The sequence below is a fragment of the Geotrypetes seraphini genome, chromosome 7 (genome assembly GCF_902459505.1).
Source record: "Geotrypetes seraphini chromosome 7, aGeoSer1.1, whole genome shotgun sequence".
Taxonomy (NCBI): Eukaryota; Metazoa; Chordata; class Amphibia; order Gymnophiona; family Dermophiidae; genus Geotrypetes; species Geotrypetes seraphini.
The window spans coordinates 6,080,305-6,099,413 of NC_047090.1; the positions used below are offsets into that span (position 1 = coordinate 6,080,305).

General features: G+C 43.9%; 1 protein-coding gene across 2 annotated transcripts in view; it reads left to right on the forward strand.

Annotated features, from left to right (window-relative positions):
- LOC117363916 (LARGE xylosyl- and glucuronyltransferase 1) overlaps positions 1-19,109 on the forward strand; it is a 391,773-nt gene that overhangs the window by 248,892 nt on the left and 123,772 nt on the right. For both annotated transcript variants that reach the window (XM_033952487.1, XM_033952488.1), the window contains exon 5: positions 1,534-1,657. In XM_033952487.1, the coding sequence (XP_033808378.1) occupies positions 1,534-1,657 (124 nt within the window). The remainder of the gene's footprint in view (positions 1-1,533; positions 1,658-19,109) is intronic.

Genomic DNA, 19,109 nt, shown 5'->3' on the forward strand with positions numbered 1-19,109 from the left:
TATTCTTTCTGCGGCCCTCCAAGTACCTACAGATCCAAAATGTGGCCCTGCAAAGGGTTTGAGTCTATAGGGTGCCACCAGCTAACATCCTTTTTTTTTTTTTTTCAATTTAAATAAGGTTGTGATATTTATTTTTTTTTTGGTGACATTTGCAGTGGTTGCATATTGGAAGCCAGTGTTTTAACTTTTTAAATATCACACTGCCCTATTCCTGTTTGCTCTCTCGGTTCTGCTCCATAGCAGATTGTATCATTAATTTCAAGAAGTGAGAGTAGTGTGCAGACAGAATATTCTCTCCCCGTTAACAAGCTGTTCTTTCCTGTTTCCTGGAAGCCAGCAGTCAGAATTTGGGCTGGCTGCATTTCTCCCAGTTGCATTCCATGCAGTCTGGACTCTCGCATTGTTCCATTTGCCGTTGTACAGCTCTGTTTCTAGTTTGTAATCTCCCGCTTTGTGTTTGGCAAGAGTTTGAAGGCGTTCTTTGTGGATCTGTTAGAGATGCCAGATCTGCAGGAGGTACAGACGGGAAGAGAAAAAAAAAGTAGACGCAGGAAAGGGCACCATAATTGCTTCTGCGGAGGCGATTAACAGTGCCTAAGGTCAAAGTAAGTGTGGTTTATGCTGGAAACGACCTTGGGCGATTCTCGTTGAATCTCTGGCCTACATTATCAGCATCTATGCTCAACGGTAGTTGCAATTTCTGCAGGCGGCGCCAGCGGCATTTTTGCAGGCAGCCGCCGATGTGGGTGCTATTTGCAGAATCCGGCCCTTAGCATGTATTAACCTTTAGTTAATGGGACACAGTGGGCCTTTTTACTAAAGTTTAGTGTGTGCTAATGCTCGATATTGTGTGTTATGTCCCCACGTGGCCCATAGGTATAAAACAGGACCCGCAGCATTTAGCATGTGGTAAGCTTTAATAAAAGGGCTCCTAGATTAGTCTTTGCCCTTCCAGTTGCTGCCTCCTATTTCTCCAACTCCGATGAATGAGCATAAACTGTTCTTCCCTCTCTTGCCTCAACTACACTCTTTTTAAAAACATTTTTAGGCACGTTAAAACGGGCAGTGTTTTATATCTGACTCTTTTTTTTAAAAAACTGAAAATACTTATGTGGGTTGGCGCTGTCTAACTAAACTAAGCCTTAAGTTTATATACCGCATCATCTCCACGGAAGTGGAGCTCGACACGGTTTACAAAGCTTAAAAGTAAAGGAAGAGAGAGGAGAAGGATTTACAAAAGCATATAAAAAGAGGGATGTAATCAAGGAGAAGAAATGTTATATGTTAGAGAAAAGCCAGGTTTTCATTTGTTTTCGGAATAGTTGGAGGGAGCCCAGGTTCCGCAGCGGGATAGTGAGATCATTCCAAAGGCCCGTGATTTTGGAGAGAAGGGATCATACTCTTCCCAGTCACCAAGTGTATGAGTGTATTTAAATATCAAGCAGACAAGGTTTCCATTTAGAGGCAGGCATCTGGGTATTTTGTCTTGCTTTCTTCCTCATGTCTGTTTTTTTGTTTGTTTCCATTTGCCAGACGAAACCCTCTGCACTTTCACCTCATTGCGGACGCGATCGCCAAGCAGATCCTAGCTACTCTCTTCCAGACCTGGATGGTTCCCGCTGTGCGGATAGATTTCTACGATGCTGATGAGCTGAAGGTAACCAAGATGGCTGTGGTCGATAAAATGCAGGGACATGCAAAATGACAGGGGGGGGGGAAGGAGAAGAGCAGAGGGGCCACTTCCACAAAATTACTGGTGGCTTAAACTTCATAGAGATGAAAGGAATTACATCACTAACTAGGTACATTAGGGAAAAAGGGGAACAGTTACAATATTCTCGATCTAAGATGGAAGAAACAGTAAAGGTAAACACATAAGGAATCCTAAACTTAAGCTAAAACTTTGCACTTTGTGCTGGTTTGTCTCTGTTCAGCTCTCTCTGAGCTGTCAGTGGTACCTGTGCACGAGTCACGCTTCAGTTACGGTTGGAGACACTTGTCCGTGATGCTGCCCCAGAGCTGTCTTCGCACAAAGGGATCTCAGCACCTGGTCGCACGATGCTCTGTGTTTTGCTTTTATTTTTCAACCGTTGAATACTGAAAATAGCTCATTGCCACAAAGCCTTGTGAGGGTGAATGCTGTAAATTGGTTTGTAAAGGGATTAAGCAAGTTTAGGGAAAATTACATCGTACAGATGAAGAAGCCATGTTGATTGGAAGTGGCAAACATTTACAGACTAGCCGTTGGAGTCTTAACAGCTGTTTACTGAGGCCTGAGTTGTTGAGGACAAGGGTTATAGAAGCATTTACTCCTCTATAACTTGGTGTCTAAATTTAAAGTAAAGCAAAGGCAAGGAAATAAACCCTACAAGGAAGCAACAGAAATGGTGCAAGGGGGAATGGAACTGTACACGTCAACCAGAGAGTTTTGAACTCACTGTGACCAGCAATCATCGATGTCATAAAGTACCACTCATTGGATGTATCTTGTACCCCTGAGGCAGGCTCTAACGCCGAAACACGGACCGTGTCAGGTCTCCATTAAAAATTGAATTCAATATACGATAGAGAATGTTCTACTTTTTAATAAATGTTTACTCATTTAAATTTATCTCTTTGTTGATGTGTACAGTTCCATCCTCACTCGCACCATCTAAATTTAAAGACCATTTATGCATTTAAATTTATAGAATACTAATATGTATGCCGATAAGTGCACACTTACTTGGAAGTGAGTGATAGGTGCTATTCTATAAATGATACATGCAACTTGCTTAGCAGATGAATGCAAGGGGGTGTTCTAGGGGAGGAACGTAGGTAGGAACTGTTGCGTAGCTGGGATTTAGTGTGTTTTGGGCAGGACTGAGATGAGACCCCCCCCCCCTCCCCGCACTCGGCTACTCTAGACACATATGTCCAGATGTGCGAACCAACATGTACCTCAAAATTAGTGCTTCGAAAGGCAGGGCGTTGCATTTGGCCCAGAATGCGGTTACAAAATTAGTTATGGAAATTTCGAGGCGCGAACATATCGCCCCAATACTAAGAAAGTTTCTACTGCGGCCCGGGGCACTAAATGCTCCGATGCTATTCCAGTAGAAATAGGTCAGTTACACACTCTAGGACTGAGGAGGCTGTGTTGTCGGTAGGGAGTGTAAAATTTCGGAACACTTTGTCTGGAGACTTGGCGGTTATGTGCATCTAGATCAGGCTGTAAGAAATGATTGATATATTTGAAGCTTTGTGATAATTTAGTGATTTGGATTTTTTACATTCCGATGTTGTTATAATGTTATGTAGAATTAGGTTTTATGATGATTTTGTATGTAAACCATGTAGGTTGTATGCGATATTTTACAATTTTAAAATAAATTCCTATGAGTGTCAGAGCATTTAGTTCTCAGGGCCACGATAGAATCCTCTACCACAGCTTTATAAAAGTTGGGGGGTTGGTTGGTTTGTTGTATTACCCCAGTCAGGTGGGACTTGTGTCTTAGTGGTTAGAGGTTAGAGCTCCTGTCTCGGTATCCTGTGGTTGCGATTTCGATCCCATTTTGATCCTAGCCTGCTCTTTGTGACTGGGCAAGTCACTTAATCCCTCCATTTTCCCAGGTCCCACAGTTAAATTGTGAGCCTGTCAGGACAGGTAGGGAACCTACTCAAGAGCACCTGATTACTATTCAGTGTATTGTAATCTGCTTTGGGTGAATCTCTTTGTGGAAAAAACGGTAAATAAACCCCAATAAATAAAGTAAAGTAAGATGTGAGTCGGGAATGAAGCTTTTGTTGGCAGAAAATAATAGAGTACGTTACCAAAATGCCAGAATGTTCTACTTTTTTGTTTTCTACTCTTAATTAATTTTTACTTGTTTATTTTAAATTTTTATTGTAAACCGCTTAGATTTACCTTTGGATTTATATTTGCGGTGCATTAAATAAATTGAACTTGAACTATTCTCATGCGTGGCAGCTTTGCGTGGAATCACCTTCCTGGATGGTTACAGCATTGTGTGTCAAAATGCAGTTTTAGGAAATGATTGAAAACACACCTGTTCGTACAGGCTTTTTGGGTGTGGGCAATTGTTTATATTGTTGAAGTTTTACGTATTGTCATTGAATTATGTGTGTAAGTATGTAATCCGCATAGGTATGTACGGACTATAAATTTTTAAAATAAATAAAAATAAAAATATGGATAGACAGACACCCCCCGACCATAGGTGAAACTTGCCTGTAAAGAAAGGAAACCTACAAATAAGATGAAGCCAAACAGACCAAGTGATGTATTGAGATGTGTCTCTAGCGCCCTGCTTTAAAGGAAGACGCATTTTTCATGTCACTTGTATCCCAAAAATAAAAGCTATTGATTTTTTTTTTAACCGATTTCCTTCTCCTGCCCCTGGGCCCAACTACATCTCAGCATTTTGAGCAAAGAGCACTTCAGATAGTCACTTCACTAGGTTTATGATGGGACTTTAGGTTTCATAAACCTCTTCATATCTACATTATTTCTGGTGACAGCATGAGGAGTCCGGGGTAGATGGAGGTGGTAGAAGGTGTGAATTGACTTTAGCTCTTGACTGGAGACATGATGAGCTTATTTCTGTTTCTGCTATCAGGGGAAAACACCAAGTCCTGAATTTGTTCATAAAGCCCAGGAGGTCTGGAGAGCTACTTTGTAGTAAGTGGCAGGGTCATGCCTTCATCCTTGCTTCGTATGACTATAAGGCTACTTGTCTTGTTCTGAAACGCTTGTGCAGATACAAAGATTCTCACAAAAACAAAAGCAAACTAGGAATTGCTAGGAATGAAATAGAGAATAAAGACATAAGACTAGCCTTATTGTGTCAGACCAATGGTCCATCAAGCCCAGTAGCCCGTTCTCATGGTAGCCAATCCAGGTCACTAGTACCTGGCCAAAATCCCAAGGAATAGTAAGATTCCATACAAAATTCCAAGGAACAGCAAAAATTCCAGAATCCCAAAGAGTAACAAGATTCCAGAATCCCAAGGAGTAGCAACATTCCATACAGAATTCCAAGGAATAGCAAGATTCCAGAATCCCAAAGAGTAACAAGATTCCAGAATCCCAAGGAGTAGCAACATTCCATACAGAATTCCAAGGAATAGCAAGATTCTGGAATCCCAAAGAGTAGCAACATTCCATACAGAATCCCAAAGAGTAACAAGATTCCAGAATCCCAAGGAATAGCAACATTCCATATAGAATTCCAAGGAATAGCAAGATTTCAGAATCCCAAAGAGTAACAAGATTCTAGAATCCCAAAGAGTAGCAACATTCCATACAGAATTCCAAGGAATAGCAAGATTCCAGAATCCCAAAGAGTAACAAGATTCTAGAATCCCAAAGAGTAGCAACATTCCATACAGAATCCCAAAGAGTAACAAGATTCCAGAATCCCAAGGAATAGCAACATTCCATACAGAATTCCAAGGAATAGCAAGATTCCGGAATCCCAAAGAGTAACAAGATTCTAGAATCCCAAGGAGTAGCAACATTACATACAGAATTCCAAGGAATAGCAAGATTCCGGAGTCCCAAAGAGTAACAAGATTCCAGAATCCCAAGGAGTAGCAACATTCCATACAGAATTCCAAGGAATAGCAAGATTCCGGAGTCCCAAAGAGTAACAAGATTCTAGAATCCCAAAGAGTAGCAACATTCCATACAGAATCCCAAAGAGTAACAAGATTCCAGAATCCCAAGGAATAGCAACATTCCATACAGAATTCCAAGGAATAGCAAGATTCTGGAATCCCAAAGAGTAACAAGATTTTAGAATCCCAAAGAGTAGCAACATTCCATACAGAATCCCAAAGAGTAACAATATTCCAGAATCCCAAGGAATAGCAACATTCCATACAGAATTCCAAGGAATAGCAAGATTCCGGAATCCCAAAGAGTAACAAGATTCTAGAATCCCAAAGAGTAGCAACATTCCATGCTACTGATCCAGGGCAAGCAGTGGCTTTCTCATTTTGGTCAAACCCCATTTTGGAACTTGTTCGTCTTGGAAGCTGAGCATGTGTAAGAAATAACAGTTTAAAACAATTATGATGGGGGAACAGGTTTGGCGACTGTGCTGTGCACCTGGTTTGCTTGGTAACAGGTTTTTATTTATTTTTTGAATAAAGCAGTCCTGATTTAGTCTGTAGGATTTCAGATAAACAACTGCTTATGAGGAATCTGAAAAATTATGGCGGAAAAAAGACTAACGAGACGGTGGCCTAGATGAGGATGGGAGCACCGCAGAAGGGGACGTGTCCAGCTGTTTTCAGGAATGAGACACGAAGGGGATTCATCCTTAGGAAATAATGGCTTCCACTGCAGCACTCGGGAACACTTTTTTTTCCCCCTTCTCACTTTTCATGACGATGTGGTGTTGAATAATGTGTTTCCATTTTGGTATTTGTCCTTGGTAAATTTTACTCTTGAATGCTTTCCCAAGGTTTCTTCCACATCATCCCCCCACGCGCATCAGTTCAGTGTTACAACAGCCTATTCGAGCCGTAAGAACAGGATACGTTTCTCTCAAGAGCTGTTTTTGCTGCAGCTCTCGGAAGGAACTAGGCAAATGATAGAAACACTTTCAAGTCCTTTGAGGAGCAGGAAAACAGCATGAAATTCTCTCCACTTTGCAAGAAGCTTTCCTTCGGGGTGGAGTTGGTATGGAATTTGGAACCACACACACAGTTTGGAATAGGGGTTCTTAACCTGGTCCTCGAGACATTTACCAGCTAGTCAGGTTTTCAGGATATCCATAGTCAAGATGCATAAAATAAATTTGCCTGTATTATCTTCATTGTAATGCTGATCTATTTATTTCATGCATGTTCATTATGGGTATCCTGAAAGCTTGACTGGTTAGGTGAGTTCCGAGGACTGGATTGAGAACCACTTGTTTAGGACAGTAGTTCTCAATCCTGTCCTAGGGGGGGGACTATCAGCCAGTCAAGTTTTTAGGATATCACTAATGAATATGTATAAGAAAAACTTGCATTTAATGCAGGTAGTAGGCATGCACATCTGCCTCGTGCAGACTTATTGTAGATGTCCTCAAAACCTAACTGGCTGGTGATTCCTTAGGCCAGGTTTAAGAACCTTTCTAGTTCCCCCCCCACCCCCCACTTTTTACTAAGCCACAGGAGCGAGTGCCGTGCGACAAATGCTCTGATGCCCATTCAATCCCTATGAGCGTAGGAGCATTTAATGCATTGGCCCACGTTATTGGGCTTAGTAAAAGAGGGAGTTAATTTATTTGGTTAATAGATAAACCTCCTTTCAAACAACATCAAAGTTGTGAAGATAAAATCTCTAAACATACAAAATAATAAAAAAAGTACATGCAAACTTAATACAAAACTTAAAAATATACAGCAAATGAGGTCAATAACTGATTAACAATGCATACAAAATTACCATTAGAAAAATTACATACAGCATATATATATATAATAAAACCCTTGCCACGCTTACACACTCTTAACTGCATGCTTCCATGATTTGTAGGTCTGTGGCCGCAGGAGTGCGCATGCGCGAGTCCCCAGCCTTCTTCCCAGCACCTACCTACACTGCCGACAGGACTGGCCGACACCGCTGGACTCTCCACAATATTCGGCTCCTCTCACCAGCCGCACCAGTGTCGGAGAAGGCTTCCGACGCTGGCGGGGATCGAGAGGAGCTGCGGTGACACCTTGCGGGGCGGGAAGGAAAGCGCCGAAAAAAACAACCAAGCCGCTATGTTCTTCGCGTTCCCGACACCAGCAGTGTGTGCAGCACTCTACACACGCTGCTTCGGGGCCTTTTACTGCCCTGATTTGCTCTGCCGCATCTCTGATGATGTCATCAGGGACGTGCCAGAGTTAATCAGGGCAGTAGAAGGCCCCAAAGCAGCGTGTGTAGAGTGCTGTACACGCTGCTGGAATCGGCAGATTTGTCGGGACCGTGGGAAGGGAAGGGGGAGGGTAAGGGAAATGCTACTGCTGCACAGGGAAGTGGTGTGGGGGGAGGGAATGCTGCTGCTGTGGCTGCTGTACAGGGAAGTGGGGGGGGGAAAGAAAGACAGACAGCTAGCACCCGTTAATGTAACGGGCTAAAATACTAGTACATATATACATACAAGGGCTAGCTAGATACAAATTACAACCATGAAAATAAAACAAGAGAAAGTAAAAGAACAGAAGAAGTGCTGATTAACCCTTAGGGCTCCTTTTACGAAGGTGCGTTAACGCGCGCTAGCCACTACTGCCTCCTCTTGAGCAGGCGGTAGTTTTTCGGCTAGCGTGGGGGTTAGCGCGTGATGAAAAGTCACGTGCGTTAAACCCGCTAACACACCTTCGTAAAAGGAGCCCTTAGTCTCCTGGACATAAGGCCAGCTCTGTACTTCTGCCTTAAATCAAGTAGAAGGTCATCCCAGAGGATTCTTGATTTGGGGGGAAGGGGTGGAGGGATTGAAAGCAGACCCTGACGACAGAATGAAGTTAGTTTTGTCCACAAAATCTTGAATGGAATGAGTCATATTTACCTGGTTGCCAAAATAGACCAGGCAGACAGCTGCGCTTTTAATAAACTAGATCTGTCAATATTTTCATGAATCCAATTGTTATCCACTCAGGAAATTACTTAACTCAACAACTGTGGAGTTCTTTCCCTGTAGAACTGAAGCTAGAACAATATTTATATATATATATATATATATATATATATATATATATATTTATATTTTAATTACTTAAAACCTGGATTTTTAGAAAGTTGTTTAATGTTTGTATATTTTTGGCTTCTGTAAACCATCTAGATGAGCTCCTGTATTTGATCGTATATAAAAATTTTGTTTCATTAAATTTTTTATTAATCTTTCCAAATAAACAGTACATAGAAACATGATGGCAGATAAAGGCCAAATGGCCCATCCACAGCATCCACTATCTTCTCTTCTCCCTATTGGCTAAGGCTCTTAACATTTGCATCCCCTCTCGCTATTGGCTAAGGCTCTTAACACCTGCATTGTGAAGTCATAGAAACATGATGGCAGATAAAGGCCAAATGGCCCATCCACAGCATCCACTATCTTCTCTTCTCCCTATTGGCTAAGGCTCTTAACATTTGCATCCCCTCTCGCTATTGGCTAAGGCTCTTAACACCTGCATTGTGAAGTCATAGAAACATGATGGCAGATAAAGGCCAAATGGCCCATCCACAGCATCCACTATCTTCTCTTCTCCCTATTGGCTAAGGCTCTTAACATTTGCATCCCCTCTCGCTATTGGCTAAGGCTCTTAACACCTGCATTGTGAAGTCATAGAAACATGATGGCAGATAAAGGCCAAATGGCCCATCCACAGCATCCACTATCTTCTCTTCTCCCTATTGGCTAAGGCTCTTAACATTTGCATCCCCTCTCGCTATTGGCTAAGGCTCTTAACACCTGCATTGTGAAGTCATAGAAACATGATGGCAGATAAAGGCCAAATGGCCCATCCACAGCATCCACTATCTTCTCTTCTCCCTATTGGCTAAGGCTCTTAACATTTGCATCCCCTCTCGCTATTGGCTAAGGCTCTTAACACCTGCATTGTGAAGTCATAGAAACATGATGGCAGATAAAGGCCAAATGGCCCATCCACAGCATCCACTATCTTCTCTTCTCCCTATTGGCTAAGGCTCTTAACATTTGCATCCCCTCTCGCTATTGGCTAAGGCTCTTAACACCTGCATTGTGAAGTCATAGAAACATGATGGCAGATAAAGGCCAAATGGCCCATCCACAGCATCCACTATCTTCTCTTCTCCCTATTGGCTAAGGCTCTTAACATTTGCATCCCCTCTCGCTATTGGCTAAGGCTCTTAACACCTGCATTGTGAAGTCATAGAAACATGATGGCAGATAAAGGCCAAATGGCCCATCCACAGCATCCACTATCTTCTCTTCTCCCTATTGGCTAAGGCTCTTAACATTTGCATCCCCTCTCGCTATTGGCTAAGGCTCTTAACACCTGCATTGTGAAGTCATAGAAACATGATGGCAGATAAAGGCCAAATGGCCCATCCACAGCATCCACTATCTTCTCTTCTCCCTATTGGCTAAGGCTCTTAACATTTGCATCCCCTCTCGCTATTGGCTAAGGCTCTTAACACCTGCATTGTGAAGTCATAGAAACATGATGGCAGATAAAGGCCAAATGGCCCATCCACAGCATCCACTATCTTCTCTTCTCCCTATTGGCTAAGGCTCTTAACATTTGCATCCCCTCTCGCTATTGGCTAAGGCTCTTAACACCTGCATTGTGAAGTCATAGAAACATGATGGCAGATAAAGGCCAAATGGCCCATCCACAGCATCCACTATCTTCTCTTCTCCCTATTGGCTAAGGCTCTTAACATTTGCATCCCCTCTCGCTATTGGCTAAGGCTCTTAACACCTGCATTGTGAAGTCATAGAAACATGATGGCAGATAAAGGCCAAATGGCCCATCCACAGCATCCACTATCTTCTCTTCTCCCTATTGGCTAAGGCTCTTAACATTTGCATCCCCTCTCGCTATTGGCTAAGGCTCTTAACACCTGCATTGTGAAGTCATAGAAACATGATGGCAGATAAAGGCCAAATGGCCCATCCACAGCATCCACTATCTTCTCTTCTCCCTATTGGCTAAGGCTCTTAACATTTGCATCCCCTCTCGCTATTGGCTAAGGCTCTTAACACCTGCATTGTGAAGTCATAGAAACATGATGGCAGATAAAGGCCAAATGGCCCATCCACAGCATCCACTATCTTCTCTTCTCCCTATTGGCTAAGGCTCTTAACATTTGCATCCCCTCTCGCTATTGGCTAAGGCTCTTAACACCTGCATTGTGAAGTCATAGAAACATGATGGCAGATAAAGGCCAAATGGCCCATCCACAGCATCCACTATCTTCTCTTCTCCCTATTGGCTAAGGCTCTTAACATTTGCATCCCCTCTCGCTATTGGCTAAGGCTCTTAACACCTGCATTGTGAAGTCATAGAAACATGATGGCAGATAAAGGCCAAATGGCCCATCCACAGCATCCACTATCTTCTCTTCTCCCTATTGGCTAAGGCTCTTAACATTTGCATCCCCTCTCGCTATTGGCTAAGGCTCTTAACACCTGCATTGTGAAGTCATAGAAACATGATGGCAGATAAAGGCCAAATGGCCCATCCACAGCATCCACTATCTTCTCTTCTCCCTATTGGCTAAGGCTCTTAACATTTGCATCCCCTCTCGCTATTGGCTAAGGCTCTTAACACCTGCATTGTGAAGTCATAGAAACATGATGGCAGATAAAGGCCAAATGGCCCATCCACAGCATCCACTATCTTCTCTTCTCCCTATTGGCTAAGGCTCTTAACATTTGCATCCCCTCTCGCTATTGGCTAAGGCTCTTAACACCTGCATTGTGAAGTCATAGAAACATGATGGCAGATAAAGGCCAAATGGCCCATCCACAGCATCCACTATCTTCTCTTCTCCCTATTGGCTAAGGCTCTTAACATTTGCATCCCCTCTCGCTATTGGCTAAGGCTCTTAACACCTGCATTGTGAAGTCATAGAAACATGATGGCAGATAAAGGCCAAATGGCCCATCCACAGCATCCACTATCTTCTCTTCTCCCTATTGGCTAAGGCTCTTAACATTTGCATCCCCTCTCGCTATTGGCTAAGGCTCTTAACACCTGCATTGTGAAGTCATAGAAACATGATGGCAGATAAAGGCCAAATGGCCCATCCACAGCATCCACTATCTTCTCTTCTCCCTATTGGCTAAGGCTCTTAACATTTGCATCCCCTCTCGCTATTGGCTAAGGCTCTTAACACCTGCATTGTGAAGTCATAGAAACATGATGGCAGATAAAGGCCAAATGGCCCATCCACAGCATCCACTATCTTCTCTTCTCCCTATTGGCTAAGGCTCTTAACATTTGCATCCCCTCTCGCTATTGGCTAAGGCTCTTAACACCTGCATTGTGAAGTCATAGAAACATGATGGCAGATAAAGGCCAAATGGCCCATCCACAGCATCCACTATCTTCTCTTCTCCCTATTGGCTAAGGCTCTTAACATTTGCATCCCCTCTCGCTATTGGCTAAGGCTCTTAACACCTGCATTGTGAAGTCATAGAAACATGATGGCAGATAAAGGCCAAATGGCCCATCCACAGCATCCACTATCTTCTCTTCTCCCTATTGGCTAAGGCTCTTAACATTTGCATCCCCTCTCGCTATTGGCTAAGGCTCTTAACACCTGCATTGTGAAGTCATAGAAACATGATGGCAGATAAAGGCCAAATGGCCCATCCACAGCATCCACTATCTTCTCTTCTCCCTATTGGCTAAGGCTCTTAACATTTGCATCCCCTCTCGCTATTGGCTAAGGCTCTTAACACCTGCATTGTGAAGTCATAGAAACATGATGGCAGATAAAGGCCAAATGGCCCATCCACAGCATCCACTATCTTCTCTTCTCCCTATTGGCTAAGGCTCTTAACATTTGCATCCCCTCTCGCTATTGGCTAAGGCTCTTAACACCTGCATTGTGAAGTCATAGAAACATGATGGCAGATAAAGGCCAAATGGCCCATCCACAGCATCCACTATCTTCTCTTCTCCCTATTGGCTAAGGCTCTTAACATTTGCATCCCCTCTCGCTATTGGCTAAGGCTCTTAACACCTGCATTGTGAAGTCATAGAAACATGATGGCAGATAAAGGCCAAATGGCCCATCCACAGCATCCACTATCTTCTCTTCTCCCTATTGGCTAAGGCTCTTAACATTTGCATCCCCTCTCGCTATTGGCTAAGGCTCTTAACACCTGCATTGTGAAGTCATAGAAACATGATGGCAGATAAAGGCCAAATGGCCCATCCACAGCATCCACTATCTTCTCTTCTCCCTATTGGCTAAGGCTCTTAACATTTGCATCCCCTCTCGCTATTGGCTAAGGCTCTTAACACCTGCATTGTGAAGTCATAGAAACATGATGGCAGATAAAGGCCAAATGGCCCATCCACAGCATCCACTATCTTCTCTTCTCCCTATTGGCTAAGGCTCTTAACATTTGCATCCCCTCTCGCTATTGGCTAAGGCTCTTAACACCTGCATTGTGAAGTCATAGAAACATGATGGCAGATAAAGGCCAAATGGCCCATCCACAGCATCCACTATCTTCTCTTCTCCCTATTGGCTAAGGCTCTTAACATTTGCATCCCCTCTCGCTATTGGCTAAGGCTCTTAACACCTGCATTGTGAAGTCATAGAAACATGATGGCAGATAAAGGCCAAATGGCCCATCCACAGCATCCACTATCTTCTCTTCTCCCTATTGGCTAAGGCTCTTAACATTTGCATCCCCTCTCGCTATTGGCTAAGGCTCTTAACACCTGCATTGTGAAGTCATAGAAACATGATGGCAGATAAAGGCCAAATGGCCCATCCACAGCATCCACTATCTTCTCTTCTCCCTATTGGCTAAGGCTCTTAACATTTGCATCCCCTCTCGCTATTGGCTAAGGCTCTTAACACCTGCATTGTGAAGTCATAGAAACATGATGGCAGATAAAGGCCAAATGGCCCATCCACAGCATCCACTATCTTCTCTTCTCCCTATTGGCTAAGGCTCTTAACATTTGCATCCCCTCTCGCTATTGGCTAAGGCTCTTAACACCTGCATTGTGAAGTCATAGAAACATGATGGCAGATAAAGGCCAAATGGCCCATCCACAGCATCCACTATCTTCTCTTCTCCCTATTGGCTAAGGCTCTTAACATTTGCATCCCCTCTCGCTATTGGCTAAGGCTCTTAACACCTGCATTGTGAAGTCATAGAAACATGATGGCAGATAAAGGCCAAATGGCCCATCCACAGCATCCACTATCTTCTCTTCTCCCTATTGGCTAAGGCTCTTAACATTTGCATCCCCTCTCGCTATTGGCTAAGGCTCTTAACACCTGCATTGTGAAGTCATAGAAACATGATGGCAGATAAAGGCCAAATGGCCCATCCACAGCATCCACTATCTTCTCTTCTCCCTATTGGCTAAGGCTCTTAACATTTGCATCCCCTCTCGCTATTGGCTAAGGCTCTTAACACCTGCATTGTGAAGTCATAGAAACATGATGGCAGATAAAGGCCAAATGGCCCATCCACAGCATCCACTATCTTCTCTTCTCCCTATTGGCTAAGGCTCTTAACATTTGCATCCCCTCTCGCTATTGGCTAAGGCTCTTAACACCTGCATTGTGAAGTCATAGAAACATGATGGCAGATAAAGGCCAAATGGCCCATCCACAGCATCCACTATCTTCTCTTCTCCCTATTGGCTAAGGCTCTTAACATTTGCATCCCCTCTCGCTATTGGCTAAGGCTCTTAACACCTGCATTGTGAAGTCATAGAAACATGATGGCAGATAAAGGCCAAATGGCCCATCCACAGCATCCACTATCTTCTCTTCTCCCTATTGGCTAAGGCTCTTAACATTTGCATCCCCTCTCGCTATTGGCTAAGGCTCTTAACACCTGCATTGTGAAGTCATAGAAACATGATGGCAGATAAAGGCCAAATGGCCCATCCACAGCATCCACTATCTTCTCTTCTCCCTATTGGCTAAGGCTCTTAACATTTGCATCCCCTCTCGCTATTGGCTAAGGCTCTTAACACCTGCATTGTGAAGTCATAGAAACATGATGGCAGATAAAGGCCAAATGGCCCATCCACAGCATCCACTATCTTCTCTTCTCCCTATTGGCTAAGGCTCTTAACATTTGCATCCCCTCTCGCTATTGGCTAAGGCTCTTAACACCTGCATTGTGAAGTCATAGAAACATGATGGCAGATAAAGGCCAAATGGCCCATCCACAGCATCCACTATCTTCTCTTCTCCCTATTGGCTAAGGCTCTTAACATTTGCATCCCCTCTCGCTATTGGCTAAGGCTCTTAACACCTGCATTGTGAAGTCATAGAAACATGATGGCAGATAAAGGCCAAATGGCCCATCCACAGCATCCACTATCTTCTCTTCTCCCTATTGGCTAAGGCTCTTAACATTTGCATCCCCTCTCGCTATTGGCTAAGGCTCTTAACACCTGCATTGTGAAGTCATAGAAACATGATGGCAGATAAAGGCCAAATGGCCCATCCACAGCATCCACTATCTTCTCTTCTCCCTATTGGCTAAGGCTCTTAACATTTGCATCCCCTCTCGCTATTGGCTAAGGCTCTTAACACCTGCATTGTGAAGTCATAGAAACATGATGGCAGATAAAGGCCAAATGGCCCATCCACAGCATCCACTATCTTCTCTTCTCCCTATTGGCTAAGGCTCTTAACATTTGCATCCCCTCTCGCTATTGGCTAAGGCTCTTAACACCTGCATTGTGAAGTCATAGAAACATGATGGCAGATAAAGGCCAAATGGCCCATCCACAGCATCCACTATCTTCTCTTCTCCCTATTGGCTAAGGCTCTTAACATTTGCATCCCCTCTCGCTATTGGCTAAGGCTCTTAACACCTGCATTGTGAAGTCATAGAAACATGATGGCAGATAAAGGCCAAATGGCCCATCCACAGCATCCACTATCTTCTCTTCTCCCTATTGGCTAAGGCTCTTAACATTTGCATCCCCTCTCGCTATTGGCTAAGGCTCTTAACACCTGCATTGTGAAGTCATAGAAACATGATGGCAGATAAAGGCCAAATGGCCCATCCACAGCATCCACTATCTTCTCTTCTCCCTATTGGCTAAGGCTCTTAACATTTGCATCCCCTCTCGCTATTGGCTAAGGCTCTTAACACCTGCATTGTGAAGTCATAGAAACATGATGGCAGATAAAGGCCAAATGGCCCATCCACAGCATCCACTATCTTCTCTTCTCCCTATTGGCTAAGGCTCTTAACATTTGCATCCCCTCTCGCTATTGGCTAAGGCTCTTAACACCTGCATTGTGAAGTCATAGAAACATGATGGCAGATAAAGGCCAAATGGCCCATCCACAGCATCCACTATCTTCTCTTCTCCCTATTGGCTAAGGCTCTTAACATTTGCATCCCCTCTCGCTATTGGCTAAGGCTCTTAACACCTGCATTGTGAAGTCATAGAAACATGATGGCAGATAAAGGCCAAATGGCCCATCCACAGCATCCACTATCTTCTCTTCTCCCTATTGGCTAAGGCTCTTAACATTTGCATCCCCTCTCGCTATTGGCTAAGGCTCTTAACACCTGCATTGTGAAGTCATAGAAACATGATGGCAGATAAAGGCCAAATGGCCCATCCACAGCATCCACTATCTTCTCTTCTCCCTATTGGCTAAGGCTCTTAACATTTGCATCCCCTCTCGCTATTGGCTAAGGCTCTTAACACCTGCATTGTGAAGTCATAGAAACATGATGGCAGATAAAGGCCAAATGGCCCATCCACAGCATCCACTATCTTCTCTTCTCCCTATTGGCTAAGGCTCTTAACATTTGCATCCCCTCTCGCTATTGGCTAAGGCTCTTAACACCTGCATTGTGAAGTCATAGAAACATGATGGCAGATAAAGGCCAAATGGCCCATCCACAGCATCCACTATCTTCTCTTCTCCCTATTGGCTAAGGCTCTTAACATTTGCATCCCCTCTCGCTATTGGCTAAGGCTCTTAACACCTGCATTGTGAAGTCATAGAAACATGATGGCAGATAAAGGCCAAATGGCCCATCCACAGCATCCACTATCTTCTCTTCTCCCTATTGGCTAAGGCTCTTAACATTTGCATCCCCTCTCGCTATTGGCTAAGGCTCTTAACACCTGCATTGTGAAGTCATAGAAACATGATGGCAGATAAAGGCCAAATGGCCCATCCACAGCATCCACTATCTTCTCTTCTCCCTATTGGCTAAGGCTCTTAACATTTGCATCCCCTCTCGCTATTGGCTAAGGCTCTTAACACCTGCATTGTGAAGTCATAGAAACATGATGGCAGATAAAGGCCAAATGGCCCATCCACAGCATCCACTATCTTCTCTTCTCCCTATTGGCTAAGGCTCTTAACATTTGCATCCCCTCTCGCTATTGGCTAAGGCTCTTAACACCTGCATTGTGAAGTCATAGAAACATGATGGCAGATAAAGGCCAAATGGCCCATCCACAGCATCCACTATCTTCTCTTCTCCCTATTGGCTAAGGCTCTTAACATTTGCATCCCCTCTCGCTATTGGCTAAGGCTCTTAACACCTGCATTGTGAAGTCATAGAAACATGATGGCAGATAAAGGCCAAATGGCCCATCCACAGCATCCACTATCTTCTCTTCTCCCTATTGGCTAAGGCTCTTAACATTTGCATCCCCTCTCGCTATTGGCTAAGGCTCTTAACACCTGCATTGTGAAGTCATAGAAACATGATGGCAGATAAAGGCCAAATGGCCCATCCACAGCATCCACTATCTTCTCTTCTCCCTATTGGCTAAGGCTCTTAACATTTGCATCCCCTCTCGCTATTGGCTAAGGCTCTTAACACCTGCATTGTGAAGTCATAGAAACATGATGGCAGATAAAGGCCAAATGGCCCATCCACAGCATCCACTATCTTCTCTTCTCCCTATTGGCTAAGGCTCTTAACATTTGCATCCCCTCTCGCTATTGGCTAAGGCTCTTAACACCTGCATTGTGAAGTCATAGAAACATGATGGCAGATAAAGGCCAAATGGCCCATCCACAGCATCCACTATCTTCTCTTCTCCCTATTGGCTAAGGCTCTTAACATTTGCATCCCCTCTCGCTATTGGCTAAGGCTCTTAACACCTGCATTGTGAAGTCATAGAAACATGATGGCAGATAAAGGCCAAATGGCCCATCCACAGCATCCACTATCTTCTCTTCTCCCTATTGGCTAAGGCTCTTAACATTTGCATCCCCTCTCGCTATTGGCTAAGGCTCTTAACACCTGCATTGTGAAGTCATAGAAACATGATGGCAGATAAAGGCCAAATGGCCCATCCACAGCATCCACTATCTTCTCTTCTCCCTATTGGCTAAGGCTCTTAACATTTGCATCCCCTCTCGCTATTGGCTAAGGCTCTTAACACCTGCATTGTGAAGTCATAGAAACATGATGGCAGATAAAGGCCAAATGGCCCATCCACAGCATCCACTATCTTCTCTTCTCCCTATTGGCTAAGGCTCTTAACATTTGCATCCCCTCTCGCTATTGGCTAAGGCTCTTAACACCTGCATTGTGAAGTCATAGAAACATGATGGCAGATAAAGGCCAAATGGCCCATCCACAGCATCCACTATCTTCTCTTCTCCCTATTGGCTAAGGCTCTTAACATTTGCATCCCCTCTCGCTATTGGCTAAGGCTCTTAACACCTGCATTGTGAAGTCATAGAAACATGATGGCAGATAAAGGCCAAATGGCCCATCCACAGCATCCACTATCTTCTCTTCTCCCTATTGGCTAAGGCTCTTAACATTTGCATCCCCTCTCGCTATTGGCTAAGGCTCTTAACACCTGCATTGTGAAGTCATAGAAACATGATGGCAGATAAAGGCCAAATGGCCCATCCACAGCATCCACTATCTTCTCTTCTCCCTATTGGCTAAGGCTCTTAACATTTGCATCCCCTCTCGCTATTGGCTAAGGCTCTTAACACCTGCATTGTGAAGTCATAGAAACATGATGGCAGATAAAGGCCAAATGGCCCATCCACAGCATCCACTATCTTCTCTTCTCCCTATTGGCTAAGGCTCTTAACATTTGCATCCCCTCTCGCTATTGGCTAAGGCTCTTAACACCTGCATTGTGAAGTCATAGAAACATGATGGCAGATAAAGGCCAAATGGCCCATCCACAGCATCCACTATCTTCTCTTCTCCCTATTGGCTAAGGCTCTTAACATTTGCATCCCCTCTCGCTATTGGCTAAGGCTCTTAACACCTGCATTGTGAAGTCATAGAAACATGATGGCAGATAAAGGCCAAATGGCCCATCCACAGCATCCACTATCTTCTCTTCTCCCTATTGGCTAAGGCTCTTAACATTTGCATCCCCTCTCGCTATTGGCTAAGGCTCTTAACACCTGC